The sequence below is a fragment of the Stegostoma tigrinum genome, chromosome 26 (assembly GCF_030684315.1).
Source record: "Stegostoma tigrinum isolate sSteTig4 chromosome 26, sSteTig4.hap1, whole genome shotgun sequence".
Lineage (NCBI taxonomy): Eukaryota > Metazoa > Chordata > Chondrichthyes > Orectolobiformes > Stegostomatidae > Stegostoma > Stegostoma tigrinum.
The window spans coordinates 30,023,002-30,041,371 of NC_081379.1; the positions used below are offsets into that span (position 1 = coordinate 30,023,002).

At 38.5% G+C, this 18,370-nt stretch overlaps 1 protein-coding gene across 1 annotated transcript in view; it reads left to right on the forward strand.

Moving 5' to 3' along the window:
- The window catches only part of tpcn1 (two pore segment channel 1), a 111,188-nt gene that overhangs the window by 44,142 nt on the left and 48,676 nt on the right, over positions 1-18,370 (forward strand). Inside the window, exons 4-14 of the mRNA XM_048556682.2 lie at positions 2,396-2,509; positions 4,466-4,596; positions 8,195-8,283; positions 10,794-10,828; positions 11,972-12,030; positions 13,025-13,124; positions 13,261-13,377; positions 14,890-15,014; positions 15,180-15,228; positions 15,857-15,920; positions 16,704-16,748. Of these exons, the coding sequence (XP_048412639.1) occupies positions 2,396-2,509; positions 4,466-4,596; positions 8,195-8,283; positions 10,794-10,828; positions 11,972-12,030; positions 13,025-13,124; positions 13,261-13,377; positions 14,890-15,014; positions 15,180-15,228; positions 15,857-15,920; positions 16,704-16,748 (928 nt within the window). The remainder of the gene's footprint in view (positions 1-2,395; positions 2,510-4,465; positions 4,597-8,194; positions 8,284-10,793; positions 10,829-11,971; positions 12,031-13,024; positions 13,125-13,260; positions 13,378-14,889; positions 15,015-15,179; positions 15,229-15,856; positions 15,921-16,703; positions 16,749-18,370) is intronic.

Genomic DNA, 18,370 nt, shown 5'->3' on the forward strand with positions numbered 1-18,370 from the left:
GGCTTTAAAACATATCTTTGGAAATACATGGATGAGAATGCGCAGTTCTTTTTCCCTCCACTTTCATGGAATCATAGAGTCATACAACATGGAAACAGACCCTTCGATCCAACTCATCCATGCTGACCAGGTTTCCCAAACTAAACCAGTCCCATTTGTCTACATTAGGCCCAATTTCCTCCAAACCTTTCCTAATCATGTATCCGTCCAAATGTCTTTTAAATGTTGTAACTGTACCTGCGTCTACTACTTCCTGTGGCAATTCATTCCATATATGAATGGCGCTCTGTTTGAAAAAGTTGCCTCTTTTAAATCTTTCCCCTCCCACCCTTACAATTATGCCCTCTAGTTTTGAACTTCCCTACCCAGTGGAAAAGACCATTGCGACTACCTTAGCTATGTCCCTCTTGATTTTGAAAGCTTCAACGAGGTCACCCCACAACCTCTTGCACTGCAGGGAAGAATGTCCTAACCTATCCAGCATCTCATTTTAACTCAAACCCTCCAGTCCTACATCCTTGTAACTATTTTCTGCACCTAATAAATCCTTGCTGTAGCGGGCGATCAGGACTGTACACAGAATGTTGCTTTTCCTGAAGGATGCATGAGGGTTTAAGAATTTTGCCCACATGTGTAACATTATCTTTGTTTAATTTTGACATCACTTGCCAGATGCAACTCAGCCTACCAAGCAGACAAGCATTGTATACAGTGTTAAAGCCCAGAATTTAATATGACCTGCAGATATGCAGTTCATTTCCCCAACGTACTAATATTCAGATGACCAATAAAATTAAGGGGTAATTGTCCCAAGACCTATTTTCTGTAGGTACTACTAGCATCAATCTCTAACACAGCCACATTCATTCAAATCATGAACTAATCCATCCATCTGGAAATATATTTTATCAATGTCCTGCCAGTCAACTGTTAATCCAGTTTACTATATTATCAATAATGCTACAGACACCAGCCTCCCAGGGAAGCCTGGTAGAAAAATTTTATCACAAACATTTTGGAACTCTAAGTAGGTAATGGCCCATAATTGGCGGTTGTAATGACAGCAAAACTATTAGTACCCACTGTTTCATTCCAGAAAGCTAGATGGTAAAGGATAGATGGCAATTATAATCTGTGCCTATATGTAGGAGGCTGAAATGCCCATCATCCAATTAATCACAATTAGCGATTAATATGTAAAACAGACAGGAACTTTTTGTATGCGCATACACACAGTTGAACGTAAAAATCCAAGATTGTCAGTTATATCCTGACCCTTCATGGAGTTCACTGTTGCAGTCTTTGCTGAGGCAATTAATATAGAATTTGTGGTTTGATGTGAAATGCAGGTTTCCATGGATTATTTTCACTGCCAAAATCATTGAAATAGTTCAGTTTTGCCAAATGACATGTAATTATTAGCAAATCATAATTAATGTTAAGCAATGTCTCTGATTCTGAAAAGTTGATAATACAAGTTGGGAGTGTAATTTCCTCATAACATCATTTTTAAAAATCTTCTAATTTTTAAAAAAAATTTTTTCAGCTTCTATCTTAATTGCATGTATGTGTTACAGTCTTTACTTCACTTTCTGTAAAATGATTAAAATGTAAATTTTAAATTTAATCCATGCGTTGTACTATTTGGTTTGCTATCTGAGACTTATTTAATCTGCTGATCAGCCTGTTTTATGACTTCATTGTTCCTAATGGACATTAACCTCTAGAACCTACAAGATGAGAGCCCTTACCACTCGCTGGAAGATATGAATCATTTTCTGCTAAACTTCTATCATCCATGAACTTTGGAAGTTCTTTATAAAATAAAGTTTGATTTATAAAGCATGATCTTTTTCTGAAATCATGTTGGATGCACCCAATATGTCCTTTTTTATCCAAGTAATCACATATTGTACCAGTCCTGACTCCCTTGAACACTCTCTTGTTGTCTGGGATGTCAAATAAGCGATTCATGCCATAGGGTATCCTGTAATTTTGTGTCTTTCATTTTTACTTTAAAGCAATAATGAGGGATCCTGTCAAATAGTTTCTCGATGCTTCCCTATCCTGTTGTTAGAATAGTCATGTTGTCCCATGTTTAGTGTAACAGTGTTTCTCTGGTGTTTGCATTTATCGGAAAGTACTTCCTGTATTTTGGATTGGCTGTACTTAGCAGCTTCTTTTGATTTTATGTGCATAACATCATGTTCAGCATGAGAATTTGCTGCAAAGTGAAATGGGAGTCCAGTTCCATACCAGAACACGAAAACACACCAAACTGCACAATTATAATAATATCTATTAGCGACCTGAAGTCTCCCCATTATGTTCTCTCTATTAAGAAATTGCTACTTGATTTTTAAACTGATATTGGTTTTATTTTAAACTTGTTTAGGTGCATGCCACACTGGAGTTGTTCGCACTTGTCACAGTGGTGTTTGAACTTGGTATGAAGATGAGGTGGTTGGGCTTTCAAACCTTTATTAGACACAAAAGAACAATGTTGAAAGTAAGTTTTTTTTTGTATTTTGTGGCTGTGAGAAATAAGGACAACATTATGTAATAAATTAGAGTAGTATAACGTATTCCTATGTAATTGCATTAAGACTTATATACCATTGTACTGAAACTCCTGGGTAGTAGAAACAAAGGAAAAACTGAAGCACAGAAGAAGGCCTTCAGTGTCTTGTGCAGGCCAAAAAAGAGCTCTGAAGTCTAATCTCACTTTTTAACACTTGGTCCATAGCCCTGTAAAGTTAATGCACCTCAACTGCATGTCCAGCTGTTTTTTTAAATGCAAGGATGGTTTCTGCTTTTACAAACCATTCAGGAAATGAATTCTGAACCCCATGCCCTCAGCGCAAGAGAAAAAGAAAATCTTCCTGAATTTCCCCTGATCATTCTACCAATTATTTTAAATATATGCCACCAGTTACTGATTTTTCTGCTAATAGATCCATTTTGTCCACATAACCTCCGCCTCTTCGAGTTTTATGATTACGGATCGGTTTGCCATGCAGTTCTCTGTTGTCACTCTCCTCTCTTGAAAACTGGGGTTATGTTGCCCTGTGCGGTACCAACCCTCTGCAAAAGCACCTCAGCTATTCCCATGTTTCTCACCTTTTCTTTGTAGTCCTTCAAACTTTTCCTTGCCATATATTTATAAATTACTGTTTTGAAAGCCATTATTGAATCTGTCTCCGTTACATTTTCAGATTGGAGATCCTAACCATTACATAATAAAGCTTTTTGTCATTTTTCTTTAGCGGTGTTCAGTTAGCCAGGTTGACTAGAAAGTCATTTCGCTGTATGTTAACATGCGGGGGGGGGGGGTTAAAAATACGGTGTTTGTGGGTGTAGTTAAATAAATACCATATTATTTATTATTTCTATCAAAAAAAAACACATCTTTGCCTGATAAAATGTTTGAATAGATGTTTCATACCTTCTGATAATTTTGAATAAACCATCCTGAAAACTTAGAGCCACAGTATTCTGTATGCAGAACTTTATGAATAAGTTAAAAGTCACTTTTACCCCCTAAACATGCTACATTTGGTGATTCATACACCTTTTCCCTAAAATGTTATATTCCAGAAATAAATCAGTCTAGTTTGTATTTGAATGAGTAACCATTGTTTGAATGTGGAACTTTTGTCCTGAAAATAATTGTTTTCCAATATGAGTAGGAGTGTGCATGTCAATAATGGAACAGAAAGACTTCCGAAACAGAATAGAATAAAACGTAATAGGAACCGTTCTCTACGTGCAGCAATGAAATGCCACAGTTTTGCTGGTCTGTTCATAGACCCCAAGTTCAAGGGTCATATGAGAGCCAAAAAGCATGTTTATGTCAAGACCCATCATGACGTTAAATGCTAAACAAAAGGAAGAGTCATTCGTAAAAATGAATAACGCTATCAACATCCCAAATGCTACTAAGTTCAGTGGAGAATGGGACATGATGTTGCATCAAAAATGAATGTTTATTGGCTCTGTCGTCCCTAACACCAGAAAGACACAAATCACTCAGCAATCTGTTTATCGCATATCATTTCTCTACAATTTGATGGGTTTTTATTTAGAAATTTGTTAATGGCATGCAACATTAAAATATCATTCACATGGTGCAATTAAGAAGCAACATCTGACCCTATGTCCCTGAATTTCTATCATGTTACTCCATTTTCCTATCATACCTTCAGAAGATGATTAGGTTTATTCACAAAGAAATTCAAGGCCTGCAGTTACAGGATAACCTCTCCTTAGCTCCTACATTTAATCCTTCCCTCAAAAGAATTCACTTCCAATGTATACTTTATCATGTATGTCACTACGTTCAAACTCTGGGAAATGGAGCTTGTTTTGTGAAGACATCATTTGTTCCATTTTAGATGAAGTTATTTACTAAGTAATTTTAACACACAAAGAAATTTAACCTGTTCCCTTTCTGGTATTTCTGCAGAGTGCAGTTTTGTTTGTCCAGTTTATAGAAGTTATTGTGGTATTAATCAGGCAAACCTCACACGTCCGGGTAACTCGAGCGTTGCGGCCAATCTTTCTGGTAGACTGCAGATATTGTGGAGCAGTGAGAAGGTAAATTTACAGCAATCAGATTTCTTTTTTGTCAAGAATTCCATAAATACCAGGCATGACAAAAACGCATCAATCAGCTAATTGATACTGAATACCAGCAAGAATTTAGAATGCAAGTCTTTAAACTGATAGTTTGAACACACAATTTCTAATGAGGTTTGTGTCATTCAATATCTTAACACTTCCTAAAAATTCTTACTGTTCAGGGTTCTGTTTCTTTTGATTTAATTAAATAAAAGTAATCACTTAATTTCACGTGGACATAATATTTTTAAATATTTAGATGAAATGTGCCTTTTTGCCATTACAGTTAAGAACAACAGAATTATAAGAATGTCAGTGGATCATGAATGTGCTTTATTCTAATGCCATTCCTTTCACTGTGTCTTCATATAATTGAGCATAATTTGTATTAGTCAACCTTTAGATGAGAGGAGATTAGAGGATGAGTGATAGGTGGACCAAGACACATAGACATAATTGAGCTCTCATTTTAAGTTCGTACATCTGTTCTCATCTATTTATTGACAAAACCACAGGATATAATTACAGTTTCAAATTGTGATTTTTACTTACATACGAATGAATTTTATGACAAAAGCAGATAGCAGTAAATGCATGCAAATAGAATGTCTATCTATATATGTGTAAAATCTTTACAGACCAAAGGACTTTGGTGAATTTATGTGCAGCTGTAGGCCAGTGAATCAGGTAGACCAAGATAAATTCACGTATTTTGTTCTATTTAGTCAAAGCTTTGGGCAGGCATTTTAAGTGGCTACTAACTGAGAGAACTCAACCTGTGGCTACCAAATAATTTGTTAAAAACTGATAGATAGATCATAGGTGAGTTTCTCAGCCTCAAGTTGCAGCTTCCGGCCACAGTTTCTCACAGGCCTTGACACTCATGTGCCAGGTCACCAGAAGATGCAAGCCAATCAGGATGGCAGTTTCTGGGTCAAAAAGAATGTTGATTGAGGTCTACCCCTTGGGAAGTCTAGCAGTAAGAAGGTAATTGTGTGTTATCATCTTTTCACATCATCGGGCTAAGTGGGAAATGAGAGTTGAATGCGAGGGAAGAGCATTGGCTTTTGAAAGCCACTTATTTGCCCAAAATCGGTGCTCCTTCCCTCCAACCCAGCATGCAAATTAGTTCAGATTTCTAGTCAATTCACCACCTTTCCAACCCATATGGAAGATGAAAGCGTGACAATTAAGATCCTTAACAGGCCATTGTTTAACCAGTCAAGGGCCTTAATTGGCTGTCAGTTGAGAAAGCCTCCATTGCACCTTCTTGCTCATAATTTACTTGGCATCAATGGGGCAAGGATCTCTTCAGGGCCAACTCACCAATTAGTTCTCCTCCTTGCCACCTTCAGTGAGGCAAAATTTCCATCCATGGTTCCATTTTGGGTTGTAGCTGTAGTTTGATAACTTCAGTTATTTTCAATTATTAATGTCAGAGTGAATTCAGGAAATGGCACTTGGATCTATTTAATAATGTTAGAATTATCTAAATCGCCGAAAGGGTATACCCCGAATCCCAGTGCGGTTTCAGGTCAGAACGCTCCACAATCGACATGATCTTCTCCCTCCGACAGCTACAAGAGAGATGCCGAGAGCAAAGACAACCACTCTGCTTCGCTTTCATTGACCTCACGAAGGCAGTGGACCTTGTGATCAGAGATGGCTTGTTCAAAATCCTCACCAGGATTGTTGTCCTCCAAGACTCCTCAGAATAGTCCAATCGTTTCACACGGATATGAAAGGCATCGTTCAATTTGATGGCTCTTCGGAGGCTTTCAACATCCACAGTAGTGTGAAGCAGGGCTGTGTGCTTGCCCCCACCCTGTTCGGCGTCTTCTTCACAGTCATGCTGAAACATGTGTTTGGAACATCAACTGATGGTGTCTACCTCCACACCAGATTGGATGGAAGGCTGTTTGGTCTGTCCCAGCTAAGGGCAAAATCCAGGGTTCGTGAAGTACTTACATGTTGTTTGCAGATGACGCAGCGTTGGCAGCACACTCTGAAGAGCAACTGCAGTGCCTTATGGACAACCTCTGAAGAGCCTGCCAGGAATTCAGCCTGACCATTAGCCTGAAGAAGACCAACATGCTGGGTCAAGGCATTGAGCACCTCCCTGTCATCACCATCAACAACTAAAAGCTGGAGGTAGTCCACGAATTCACATACCTCAGCTCCACCATCACAGACGGCCTCTCCCTGGACTCCGAGATCAACGGGCAGATCGGACGAGCAGCCTCCACATTCACCAGGCTGACCAAGAGAGCCTGGGAGAACAAAAAGCTGACTACGAACACCAAGATTGCAGTCTACACGGCGTGCGTCCTCAGCACACTGCTTTATGGCAGCGAGACCTGGAGCCCGTACTCCGGACCAGAGCGGCGTCTCAATGCTTTCCACCTTCGCAGCCTGAGACGCGTTCTGGACATCAAGTGGACCGACCAAGTCACCAACACCGAAGTGCTCACCCGCACCCAGGTACCCAGCCTCTTCACCCGACTCCCAACAACACCGCCTCCGCTGGTTGGGTCACGTACATCATATGCCGGACGGGAGGATCCTGAAAGATGTGCTGTACAGGGAATTGGCCATCGGCAAGAGAGCACGAGGACAACCTCATCTTCGTTTCAAAGATGTCTGCAAAAGGGACATGAAGTCAATGGACCTGGACGTCGAGAGATGGGAAGACGTCGCAAACAATCACTCACGCTGGAGACGGGAACTATGCAGAGGGCTGGAGCGAGGAGAGGCGAAACGGAGGCTTGCCGCTGAGGAAAAGCACGCTTGACAGAAAGACAGCAACACAGCAGCACTGAAGGAGAGTGTCTTCAAATGCAGTTGCTGCAACAGAGACTGTCACTCCCATGTGGGTCTGTACAGCCACAACAGGTGCTGCGCTATCATCAGCAGAATCAAAACTCTCCAGGCGCAGATCTTTGGTCTCTCAAGACTGACGGATGCCGCACACACAGTATCGAAAGCACACCATCTTTCCATTATGTTACTAAAACTTAGTAAACATAACAAGTAAGCAGCTTTGACCTAGTGTGAAGCCAAATTATTTTGTCAAAATTTTATTCTACATCTATTATTTATATGTTGCCTAAGTTCCAAAGTGGAAAATTATTAATTGACCATTAACTAGAATGATAATTAATTTATTTTTGTTTAAATAGCAGACTTCATCAGTGTAAATATTGTTTGACTCCAGAAAATACTGAAAATAATTGCCTTCTTCTTAAATGGAGTGAGAATCTAGAAGCCATATGGCTTTGTCAAATTAATAATTGTGAAATGATTGGCTGTGGCAGAAGGGGAGGTTTTAAATGGAAAGAATAATATTTTTTAAATGTTTGAATTCTCACTACAACAGTATTTTCCATCATCAATAAAAACTTTACATGATCCAATATGTTATCAACAAAAGCAATGTAAGGCCAAATCAAAACTTTTTAAAATTAGCTGGACCCTTCATTGGTTCTTAAGAAAATCCTCATTTAATATTAGTACATAATTACCAGAAAGTGCAAAATGTTAGTCCTAATTATGTTTTGTATTTTTGAATTCCCAGAAATTTGCGTCAGATTTTCCAGTCTCTCCCTCCTTTTATTGACATTTTATCGTTACTACTTTTCTTCATGGTCATTTTTGCCATCCTGGGTAAGCTCTCACCTACCTAGTCAATGATTTGTCTTTACATAGACCCTATCTAAATATACTCTGAATGTGTAATAAAGCAATGAATGTGAAACTAGTTTTCAGATTATACTAATTACAGTGCTAGCTCTCCATACAACCAAGGCACAAGAGGGCCACACCCGGCACCTGCCCCTGCAACCGCAGGAAGTGCTACACTTGCCCCCACACCTCCTCCCTCACCCCCAAGATGACTTTCCATATTAAGCAGAGGTTCACCTGCACATCTGCCAATGTGGTATACTGTATCCATTGTACCCGGTGTGGCTTCCTCTACATTGGGGAAACCAAGCAGAGCTTGGGGACCGCTTTGCAGAACACCTCCGCTCAGTTCGCAATAAACAACTGACATGTCCTTGCAGTTGTGCCATAATTTGCTCCCTGGAGGGCATGGCTGCAGATGAATCCTGCTGCAAAGGTCTCAGATGAGGTCTTCAAAGGGATGGTTACAGGCAGAGAGCTGATGAGCATGCACGTAAATGCTTGGTGCTCCTGTCACCATAAGAGATTGTGAAGTGGTGGCTAAATCTAGAATACATCCAGATCCAAATGTCACGCAGCACCTAATTGTCAGTGTCTTGGCTTCCGTTGTAGCACAGACAGAAGCTACGAGTCTCAGTGCTGCATTAAGTTCTCAAACTGAAATCATATGATCTCCATTAGTTGCCATGCAAGATCACCTCAGTGCCATGCAGATTTGCATTGTTGCCACTGTGGCTGGAGGTACCAGTGATTGAAGGGCTAAGCATCAGCAGTACAGAAATTTGTGCTCCAGATTATGCTCACCTGCATTGCCAGTTTGTCCATGGCATTGGAATCTGCTGTCCAGTACGACAGCATTCATACTGTTACCATTAGCGTGAAGTTTTGTGATGTCTTTTACTCCAGTATTATGTCTAGGAAGAAAATGTGATTCCCTATCACAGATGGGTGATGAGATGGGGAAGTGTTAAACAGCTGGGTTTTAAGGATATACTCATGGAAATCAAAAGCTGATTAAATGACCACAGATATTCCTTCAAAACTGTGGATATACCAGTTTCCTAGTTTACCCCTTCCTTTTCCTGAGATGGTTGTCAATGACCTGGTGAAGAGTATAACATTATCATCGTGACCAAGTTGTCAATGGGCAGACACAACTCAGACGCTCCTGGCATGTACACAAGGGACCCCCTTACCCAAGAATTTCAGGATGTCAATCATCTTCTCCATAAAGTCACCTAGTTACAGCAATGCTTATATTGTAAGAATACTGACCGTGTACGATAGGGCCACGGAAGTGAGCCATCAGCCATGTGTATAATCGATGGCTCTTTTTGCTGTGCAGTCACCCTCTGGTTTGACATGGTGGCCCAAAGACAGATGGATTTACTGACTGCCTCAAAATGAGAGCATCATCACTGCTGCCAGGCTAGTGGGCATTTTCAACATGATTTGGGCATGCATGCAGTTGATAGGTCCCTGGACTATGTAAATACTTTCCATCCTTGTAGAAAATGTTTCTTTCTGCTTAAAAGGGAAATCAGTGAACTCCCCATTCCTGATACACAGGACGTCCTGGATGCTGCAGTGCATGGTGAACTGCTATACGCTGCCAAGGTTACCTGCTCCAATCCATGAGGGTCTGCTGCTGGCAATTGTGGGTCACCTTGATGGCCACTGATAGTGCCATCCACACCTTGATTTGAGGCAATAGGTCATAGTCAGGGAAGGGGACACAATTCTGTGTCAACTTTCTTAGTGGAACACAATAATTAAATCCACTGTTCCAGCCCTAGTCGCGGAGAGGAGATGTGCTTCCTGAAGAGTTAAGACATCACTCCACATTACATAAATGATATCAGAATCTACTGCATGCATGGAGTACCCAAACTATTGCCCTCTAGGGCATAGTGTAGGGCCTACCAGCTACTGTAGTGGCAGAACTAAAGGTAACATTGACACAGTTCCAGATAACCATAAGGGTTGCTGTCCCATCAAAGAGAGATGACTGTTGTGGTTTACCATGATCACCATGCCTCAGGCTAGAGGAGGGGCTTTTCTGGTAGTCTGAGCTGGTGCCAAAATTGAACCCATGCTGTTGGCAAACCTCTGTATCACAGACCGGCCATCCAACCAATTGAGCTAAATTGTATGCCTGGCTGAACTACCAACAAAATGGAGCTCAATGTTGCAACCTTTGAAATGTCATTTCAAGATGCATGGAGGACACCAGGTAACACAGACTGGAGAGAGTGAAAATAGCTGTGCCACTTGCCTGTTACACGTGGTCAGTTCTAGAACAATTAAGTTGCAGTCTGTGTGCAGCTGCACTTAGAAAACAGAACTGGAAATAACAGTAATGAGGAAAGGAGTACATTTCAGGAAGTTTGAATAAACAAAGAGTGTGTATTTGTTCTTTTCTGAGGATGCTTCTAAAGCTGCGGGATTTGCCTTCTTCTATTATGTGATGCACTTTTTCATTATTTTTCTAGGATTTTATTTGTTTTCTGCCAATCCATTGGACCCAGTAAGTATTCACAATCTTTAGTTAAACATGTTTGTTGGTCATATATTTCATGGCTATATTTTTGTTTAATTACCATACATTGTATGTGTCTAGTTAATATTCCAGTAGAAATTTCTGCTTGTTAATGCACAGTAATGCTTGAGCTATAAAATGTTATGGCACAGAAAGAAACCCATCGTGTCTGCACTGACGAAATCAGCTAACTACCCTAGTCACACTGTCCAGCACCTGGTCCATACCCTTGCAGATTGTTTGCTTCAGGTGCAGATGACTCCATTGTGTAAATACAGGTAATATTTGACACCTCAACACAGCTTCATGAGGGACATCACTAGCACAACGTGTTAAATAGAGTGCACATTGTCACTGGTGGTAATTTTACCAGCCCTTTGGGGATGGATTAGCAAATGGGAGGGTTGATCAGATGGCATTGAAAGACATTGACAGAAGCCAAACTTTTCCTGCTGCCAGGAATATTCCTAACAGCAGCAATGATGACCAGAGGTAGGTGGCCAATTCAGTCAATTGTTGGCCAGTTTGACAACCAGGCAGAACTTACCTATGTCGAAAAGCCTTGCCTTCGTATGAAGAGCGCACAAAAGGTTTTGGAGATGCTGCAAGTGAGCAAAATATAGGAGATAGAATAAATTGTGAGGTTTCCACCTTGTAAGAAAAATAATACAATGTATTTCTTAAATGCTAAAAGGTTGGGAAGTGTTGAACTTAAAAGGGATTTAGCTGTAATTGAAACATTTAAAAAAAGCATGCGGGCACAGCAAGCAACTAAGAAGGTAGTTCAATACTGAAATCGATAGAAATCAGTTAAGAGCATCGAGGGAAATGGAAACAGTGCAGGAAAGTGGTGTTGAGTAGAGGATTAGTCATGATCTCATTGAATGGCAGAGCGGGCTCGAAGGCCTGAATGGCTACTTCTGCTGCTATTTCTTCGGTTCTTATGATTAGCTGAAAAATTTCAAAATATTATCACCCTAATCTTAACTGTAAATTCTTCATAATTTATCAGTTTCATACAATGCATAAATTGTAAGAAAAATACATAGCATGTAAAGATTTTCTTTTCATTTCGTGCTAATGATTATACGGTTGGTTTATTTTGACAATGCTTTCATTTTCTACTTGCAGTATTTTAGCACTCCGGAAGACAGTCTTGTCAGTTTGTTCGTTCTCCTAACTACAGCTAAGTAAGTGTACACAACATTCTAGTTAAAGATACAACAGCGTAGTCCTTTGAAGCAATGGTAACTTGCAGGAAAAGGGCTTTAAAAAGTGAAATGAGCTTTTTTTAGTATCAGTAGTTGGTACAATAACTTGTGTTTATGTAGCACATGGGAAAGTGACATATATCATTACAGCATTCTGTTTGATATTTAATACAATAGGATATTATGTTGAGACACCAGTAGCCTTTACTGTTGGGTTTGGTGAGGAAGGAGGCAATGTAGGATGTGCTTTATAACAGTGAAATAGTCCTGTCAAACTGACATAGCAGAATCTCACGTGAAGAGGAAGAAATTACATGAACAAGTATCCAAACATTTCTACAACCTATGTTTGGTTTAAGAAAATTGCTGTGCTTCTTCGGTTCATTGGCTAAATGCATAGCCTTGCAGAATCAAGCTAAACTGGAAAGGCCTCAATAACAAAACTAAGAACTGTAGATGCTGGAAATTTGAAACAAAAACAGAAATTGCTGGAGAAACTTAGCAGGCCTGGCAGCATCTGTGGAGAGAAAGCAAAATTATCACTTATAGTCCAGTGAGTCTTCTTCGGAACAGTTCTATGGAAAGGCCTCAGGTTAGATCACTGATTTGTGCTGATTAAACTAACCTCCACTATGAGGAATGCTGCAGTTAGATCTAGAAAGAAAACCTCAGGAGAGGTCCAGACATTTTTTTAACTAGGAAATAACTAGAAAATTACTAGGAAGTCAGGGGAATCAGACATGATTGCGATACTCTGTGGTGAAATGGTGTTCCAGCAGTCCAGAATGACACATCAAAATGGCTTCTTAGTGTCTCTGAGTAGTAACTGTTGGTTCCTTTAGAATTGAACTTTAACATGAGTCACTGCAGATGATGGAAGAGAAAAAGAGCAAACTGTGGTGGGGATGGGGATGACGGTCAAATTGAAGTAGGGATTTCCATTTTACTTTTCTTAGAAAAGATAATTCTATAGTTTTCCAGATGTGATGATGCCAGCTTATTCCAAAAATCGTTGGTCCTGTGTATTCTTCATTGTGTATTTATCCATTGAGCTCTACTTCATCATGAATCTGGTATGTTTTTGAATATTAATCAAAAATTTAGAAAAATATTTACCCAGTTTAAAAAATTATAATTTAATACATTGTGAATTTTATTTACAGATTTGCTTTGAGATTTTTAACTAGTATTTTGGTCACAATTTTTCAGCTTCTTGCCGTGGTGTTTGACACATTTAATGATGTTGAAAAGAAGAAGTTTAAATCACTGCTTTTACACAAACGATTAGCAATAGAACATGCCTTCCGCCTTCTGGTCAGTAAAAGGGTGAGTAATACACAAACGCTTCTGTAGGTTTTGTTGAGCAGTGTAGTTTTATGTTTAAAAATTTGTGATTTAATGATGATGTGTACTCTGTCTGAAATTTGCTGTATACTTTGTTCCTGCTAAAAATTAAGATGAATCATTGAAGTTTCTACAGAAGTATTTGGATTCTGATTTAACCAATTAGGATTGCATCCTATCAGAATTTTTGTAATGTGGAGGTTATTTTTAAAATCAGATTGTTTACATGGACTATTACACACCGCCAGAGCAGGCAGGATTTGAGCTCAGGCCTGTTTGGGGAGTTCAGAGCTAGGGACGCCAGCAGTGCACCATTAGAGCCCTTCCATGTAACGTGGAAGATGCTTAAACAAAATCATTCCACCGGTTTCACCCCAATAAGAATACTAAGACATCAGGACAGATGGTATTCACTAAATTCAATAACACAAGACCAACTTACAGGTCTCTTCCCTACCTTTCACTTTCATTTCAGATTGTATTTATGCAGACTGATGAAATGATCACCAAATCACAGAATTATTACATCAAACACAAATGTCATTTGGCCCACGATGTCTGTACCAACTATCTAAATGAGCATTTTGCTTCATGCCATTCTCCTACCTTCTCCTCATAACCCAGCACACTGTCCATTTTCAAATAACGATGTAATCTCCTTTCAAATACATCAATTGAATCTCCTTCTGCTACAATCTCAGGTCATGCATTCCAAACCCTAACTACTCGCTGCAGGAAAATGCTTCTTCTTACATTATTTTTGCCAACTACTTTAAATCAGTGTCCTCTTGTTCTCAGTCATTTCACAATTGAAACAGTTTTCCCTGTCTATTCTGTCACTTCATGACTCTGAAAACCTCAATTAAATCTCCACCCAGTCTTCTCCTAAGAAAATAGTCTCAACTTTTAAAATCTGCCTTTGAGAATTCAATCTACACTGGTATATACACCATGTCACAAGCTAAACATAGAAAATTGTGTAATGAAAGGTTAGTGCAAGTCCTTGTGACCCATTTGGTTTCCAGCTTGAAAAAGTATTAAGATAGATATGTTTCATTGGTTAGAAACAAAAGGTTCCAGTAAGATATTTTCTCTGTGTATATTTTGTTTTATTGAATAATGAATTTTACATAGTCCTCGGGATGTGAAATTCTTTCTGGGTTACAGTTTCTTGATTGGGTGCCCTCCTTTATTTCCTTAAGTGCCTGTCATTTTAGGGAACCTTGACCAAACCTTGCTTACTTCATGAAAATTTATATTTAAAGTAATTGCTTTTAAATCAGGGTATATGGATCACCATCAGGAGCTGATTACTTTTTAATAATAAGTCACAGAAACTGAAGCCATTTGTTGGTGCTTGTTGCTGTCCAATAGTAATTAACATGGAATTTCATGATCATTGAGACACAGGTTCTTGCAGAGAAACTCAACAAGCAATCAATATTTCACAGATGTTTAACCGTCTAATTGGTGACTACATGTGGTTTATTGCAGAGGCCTAATGGTATTTCCTTCAAACAGTTTGACGGCTTAATGAGGTTCTACTCTCCAAGAATGAATGCAAGAAATAAATATCTCGTCTTCAAAGCACTGAAGAAAGGCAATGCAGAGTTTCTTGGGTGAGGGATATTGAGATGTTTCATCTTAATTATCAGTTGTTTAAAAAACAATTCCTTTCCTTCACAATTATTTTTTCCCAGAATATCTTCTTTATAATCCTTGACTGCTAGGGTTATGTATGTGTGAATGATGTATGTACTTAAAAATCAATATCTGTCCCACAGAATAGAAGATTTTTACAACTTCTATGAAGTTGCTGGATTAAAATGGAAAGTAAGTAATGTGGAAGTTTTACATTTGTTTTCTGTTTATGTAAAGTGAATGATAACTGGGTTTTGGTAAATACTAAGCTTTGGATAGTGTAGTCTACCTACTTTATGCTATGTTTTATGCTGCACAACCACATATTTAAAGTTCAAATTAGGTGTAAAAATCAAGTATAGAATAAATGGTATGGAACTTTGAGTGGGCTGATATCTCAGTGTTTTTCCAAAATGGATTGTGTGTCAGTTCAAAAATAAAATATATTCAAGACACAAAGAAGATTATGGAAAAGATCTGTGACATTTAATAATTACTGTATTTAGAAGAAAGGTAAAGCATAAAAAGCCTTGCATAATTGAGTGGGAGAGAATCTAAGATGGTTTAATTCTGTGGATTTTCTTAATATAGTAAATTGCCCAGTGCTGTAGTTGAAAAGGAATGCAAGTCAGAGCTGAAACTAGACCAGTTCTTCAACCCATACTGTTTTTTTATGTGCAACCCCCTGTAGTGAACTTATCTTGTTAGTTATTCTTTGTATTGATCCCTTTACCAAACATTTCAGCATTTCTTTTGAACAAAGTAGAAACAACATCAATTACAATTAATTACATTTAGATGGTGTGTTTCACTCCCCCAGGCAAAAAGAAGTGGAGACTATTGGTTTTATGATCTTCCACACACTCCATTTCTTATATTTAAAGGTAAGTATTATTGTGGATTACATAATGAAACAACCAGGGGATCTTGTAGATGAATCAGTAAGTCTGTTTTAGTTTTACAAATTTATACATTGGCCTTAAAGGATCTGCAATGAATTTGTTTAAATAATACCCACCCCCAGTCAAACTGTTAATATTAGCTTTTTTTTAGTTTCTTTTATTGGATGAATCTATATCCATTGTAAATCAAAATTAGTTGTAAAGCTTAGTTTGATCTCAGAACTTGGGTAATAGTTGCTAATAGTTTTGGTTTTACAGCTAGTGACTTTTTTGACCCCAAGAATAAATGCAAAATTAATTTTGTGTTACATTTTAGTACAAATTCATCCTCTGGATATACATTTTTGGCAAGAGTCACAGTTATTGCCCATCCTTTGTTACCCTGAGAACCAGTGATGGGCTTTGCTTTCTACTTCAAGTGCTGGTGTTTGTGACAAAGCTGCACCCTCAATGTTGATAGGAAAGGAGTTATAGGATTATAATCTAGCAATGATGAAGGAATTTAGTGCATGTCCAGATCAAGATAATTTGCAACTTGAAATGAGATTTTGGAGTTGATGGTATTCTGATGCATCTTCTGTCCTTAGTATCCATCTCTGCACTTGTAGGGTTATCATTTCTAATATATTTAGAATAATTTCAATACTCAAAATTTCAGTCCAAAGCAAAGATGTGGTCTTCATAAATAGAAACTTTGAAATGTTGAGGAAGTGGTTATAATTTACTACAAGTTATAAATCTTCTAATTATTTTCTACTTTTGTAGGAATTAATATCCTTGTGAAGTCCAAAGCATTCCAGTATGCCATGTGTGAGTAGATGTGTTTCCTGATCAAATTGTCTTACTTAATTGTGCTGAAAATTTTACAATGGAAGGGGTCAGTAATTTGGATTGCAACAAAGCTTTGCTGTAATCAAGTTTTGGTTAATGATATTCCGCCTGTGGCCGCTAACGCGTTTAGTGCTGTATAGTGTGTGCAAAAATATCTGATCCAACTTAAATGTATAGCCTTAACATTTTGTTGCTTTCTCATATTACATTTGTTCTAACAGCAATAAAATTATTAAGACAATTTCTGGTATAAAAATGTTCACACAAACAAAATCTCCAATTGTTCGATTAAGTGAATAGTCTTCCTGCTGATCAAAATCTGATTGTTTGTGGCAAAAATATACTTGTTTTCCTGCTGTGTAACTTGCTAGTTATATAATCATAATGTGAATCTACAAACTATTAAACATTTATGGACATTGAGTCAGTGTTGTAAACTCCCTGAACACTACCAACTTTGGGCAATACTTGGGGCCAGACTTTTCAGTCATAAAAGTGGCATTCGTGTCAGTGAGTTTTGGAGTCTACCACATGTGCAGTCAGGCATAGAAATATTGAAGTACACCCTCCACAACTGACGCCGCCTCACTTTGCTCATCACAGCCAAGTAGAAACCTGTAAACTATGAGTTGTTCCCTTTTTTGCACAATTAGTGTTGCCATAAAAATCCTTCCAAGTTAAATAATATTGTTGAATCAAGTGTAATTCAGTTTTTGATGATGTAATAAATTCATGCTTACTGATGAAATCTAATTATATGTATGCAGAACATAGAATTTCTCCATTTCTGATTTTGAAGAAAAAGAAATTCCACCCTAATTTCTTTTTAAGATAAAACACGTTTTAGCTCCTACATTAATGCCATGGATACTCTAACTCCTTTAAAAATAATATTTGAAACATAAAGGACAATCAGTTGCAATTTACTTCCAGGTTTCAAATTTTGTGAGGATGTTTCAGTATGATAACCTGCTAATCTTGCAATACTTGCTAAACATCTAGAGAATTTTTGACTTAGTGCCAGATTCAAGATTCTTGATACCAAGAAGATAGCAATCTCAGTCACCCAGATTGCTAGGTCAACGTGGGTAGCTCTCTTTGAAATCAACAGTGAATGCTATCACTGCCATTAGCCAAGAAATCTAGGCCTTTTTAAAAAAAAATCATAGTTTTTGATTGTTTCAGTAATAAAAAAATAGAAAATACTGGAACCATCTGCGGCCAAAATCTGATGACAGCAGAAGGGTCTCAGGCATCGGCAAGGGGTCCGATGAGATCTGAATATAACCTCTGTGTTTGCACAGTGCATCACGTGTTCCTAGGCACTTACCAGACCAGATCCTTGAGGGTGTAGGCCCTACCCATTAGGAACTGCTTCCAAATTTGTACCTGTCTGAGGCTCAGTTTTTGACTGGAATCATGGGGAGCTGGTCAAGGAGGATGGAGTGGAGAGTTGGCAGGCAAGGAATGATGGGTGTCCTCAGCACGTTCCCTTCTTAATATTGGATCTCTTAATCAGGCACTGAGAACCCTTGAATAATGGACTCTTGCCAGCCTTCTGGGAGTCTGCAAGCAACTTTGAGAACTGGATTAAAAACAGT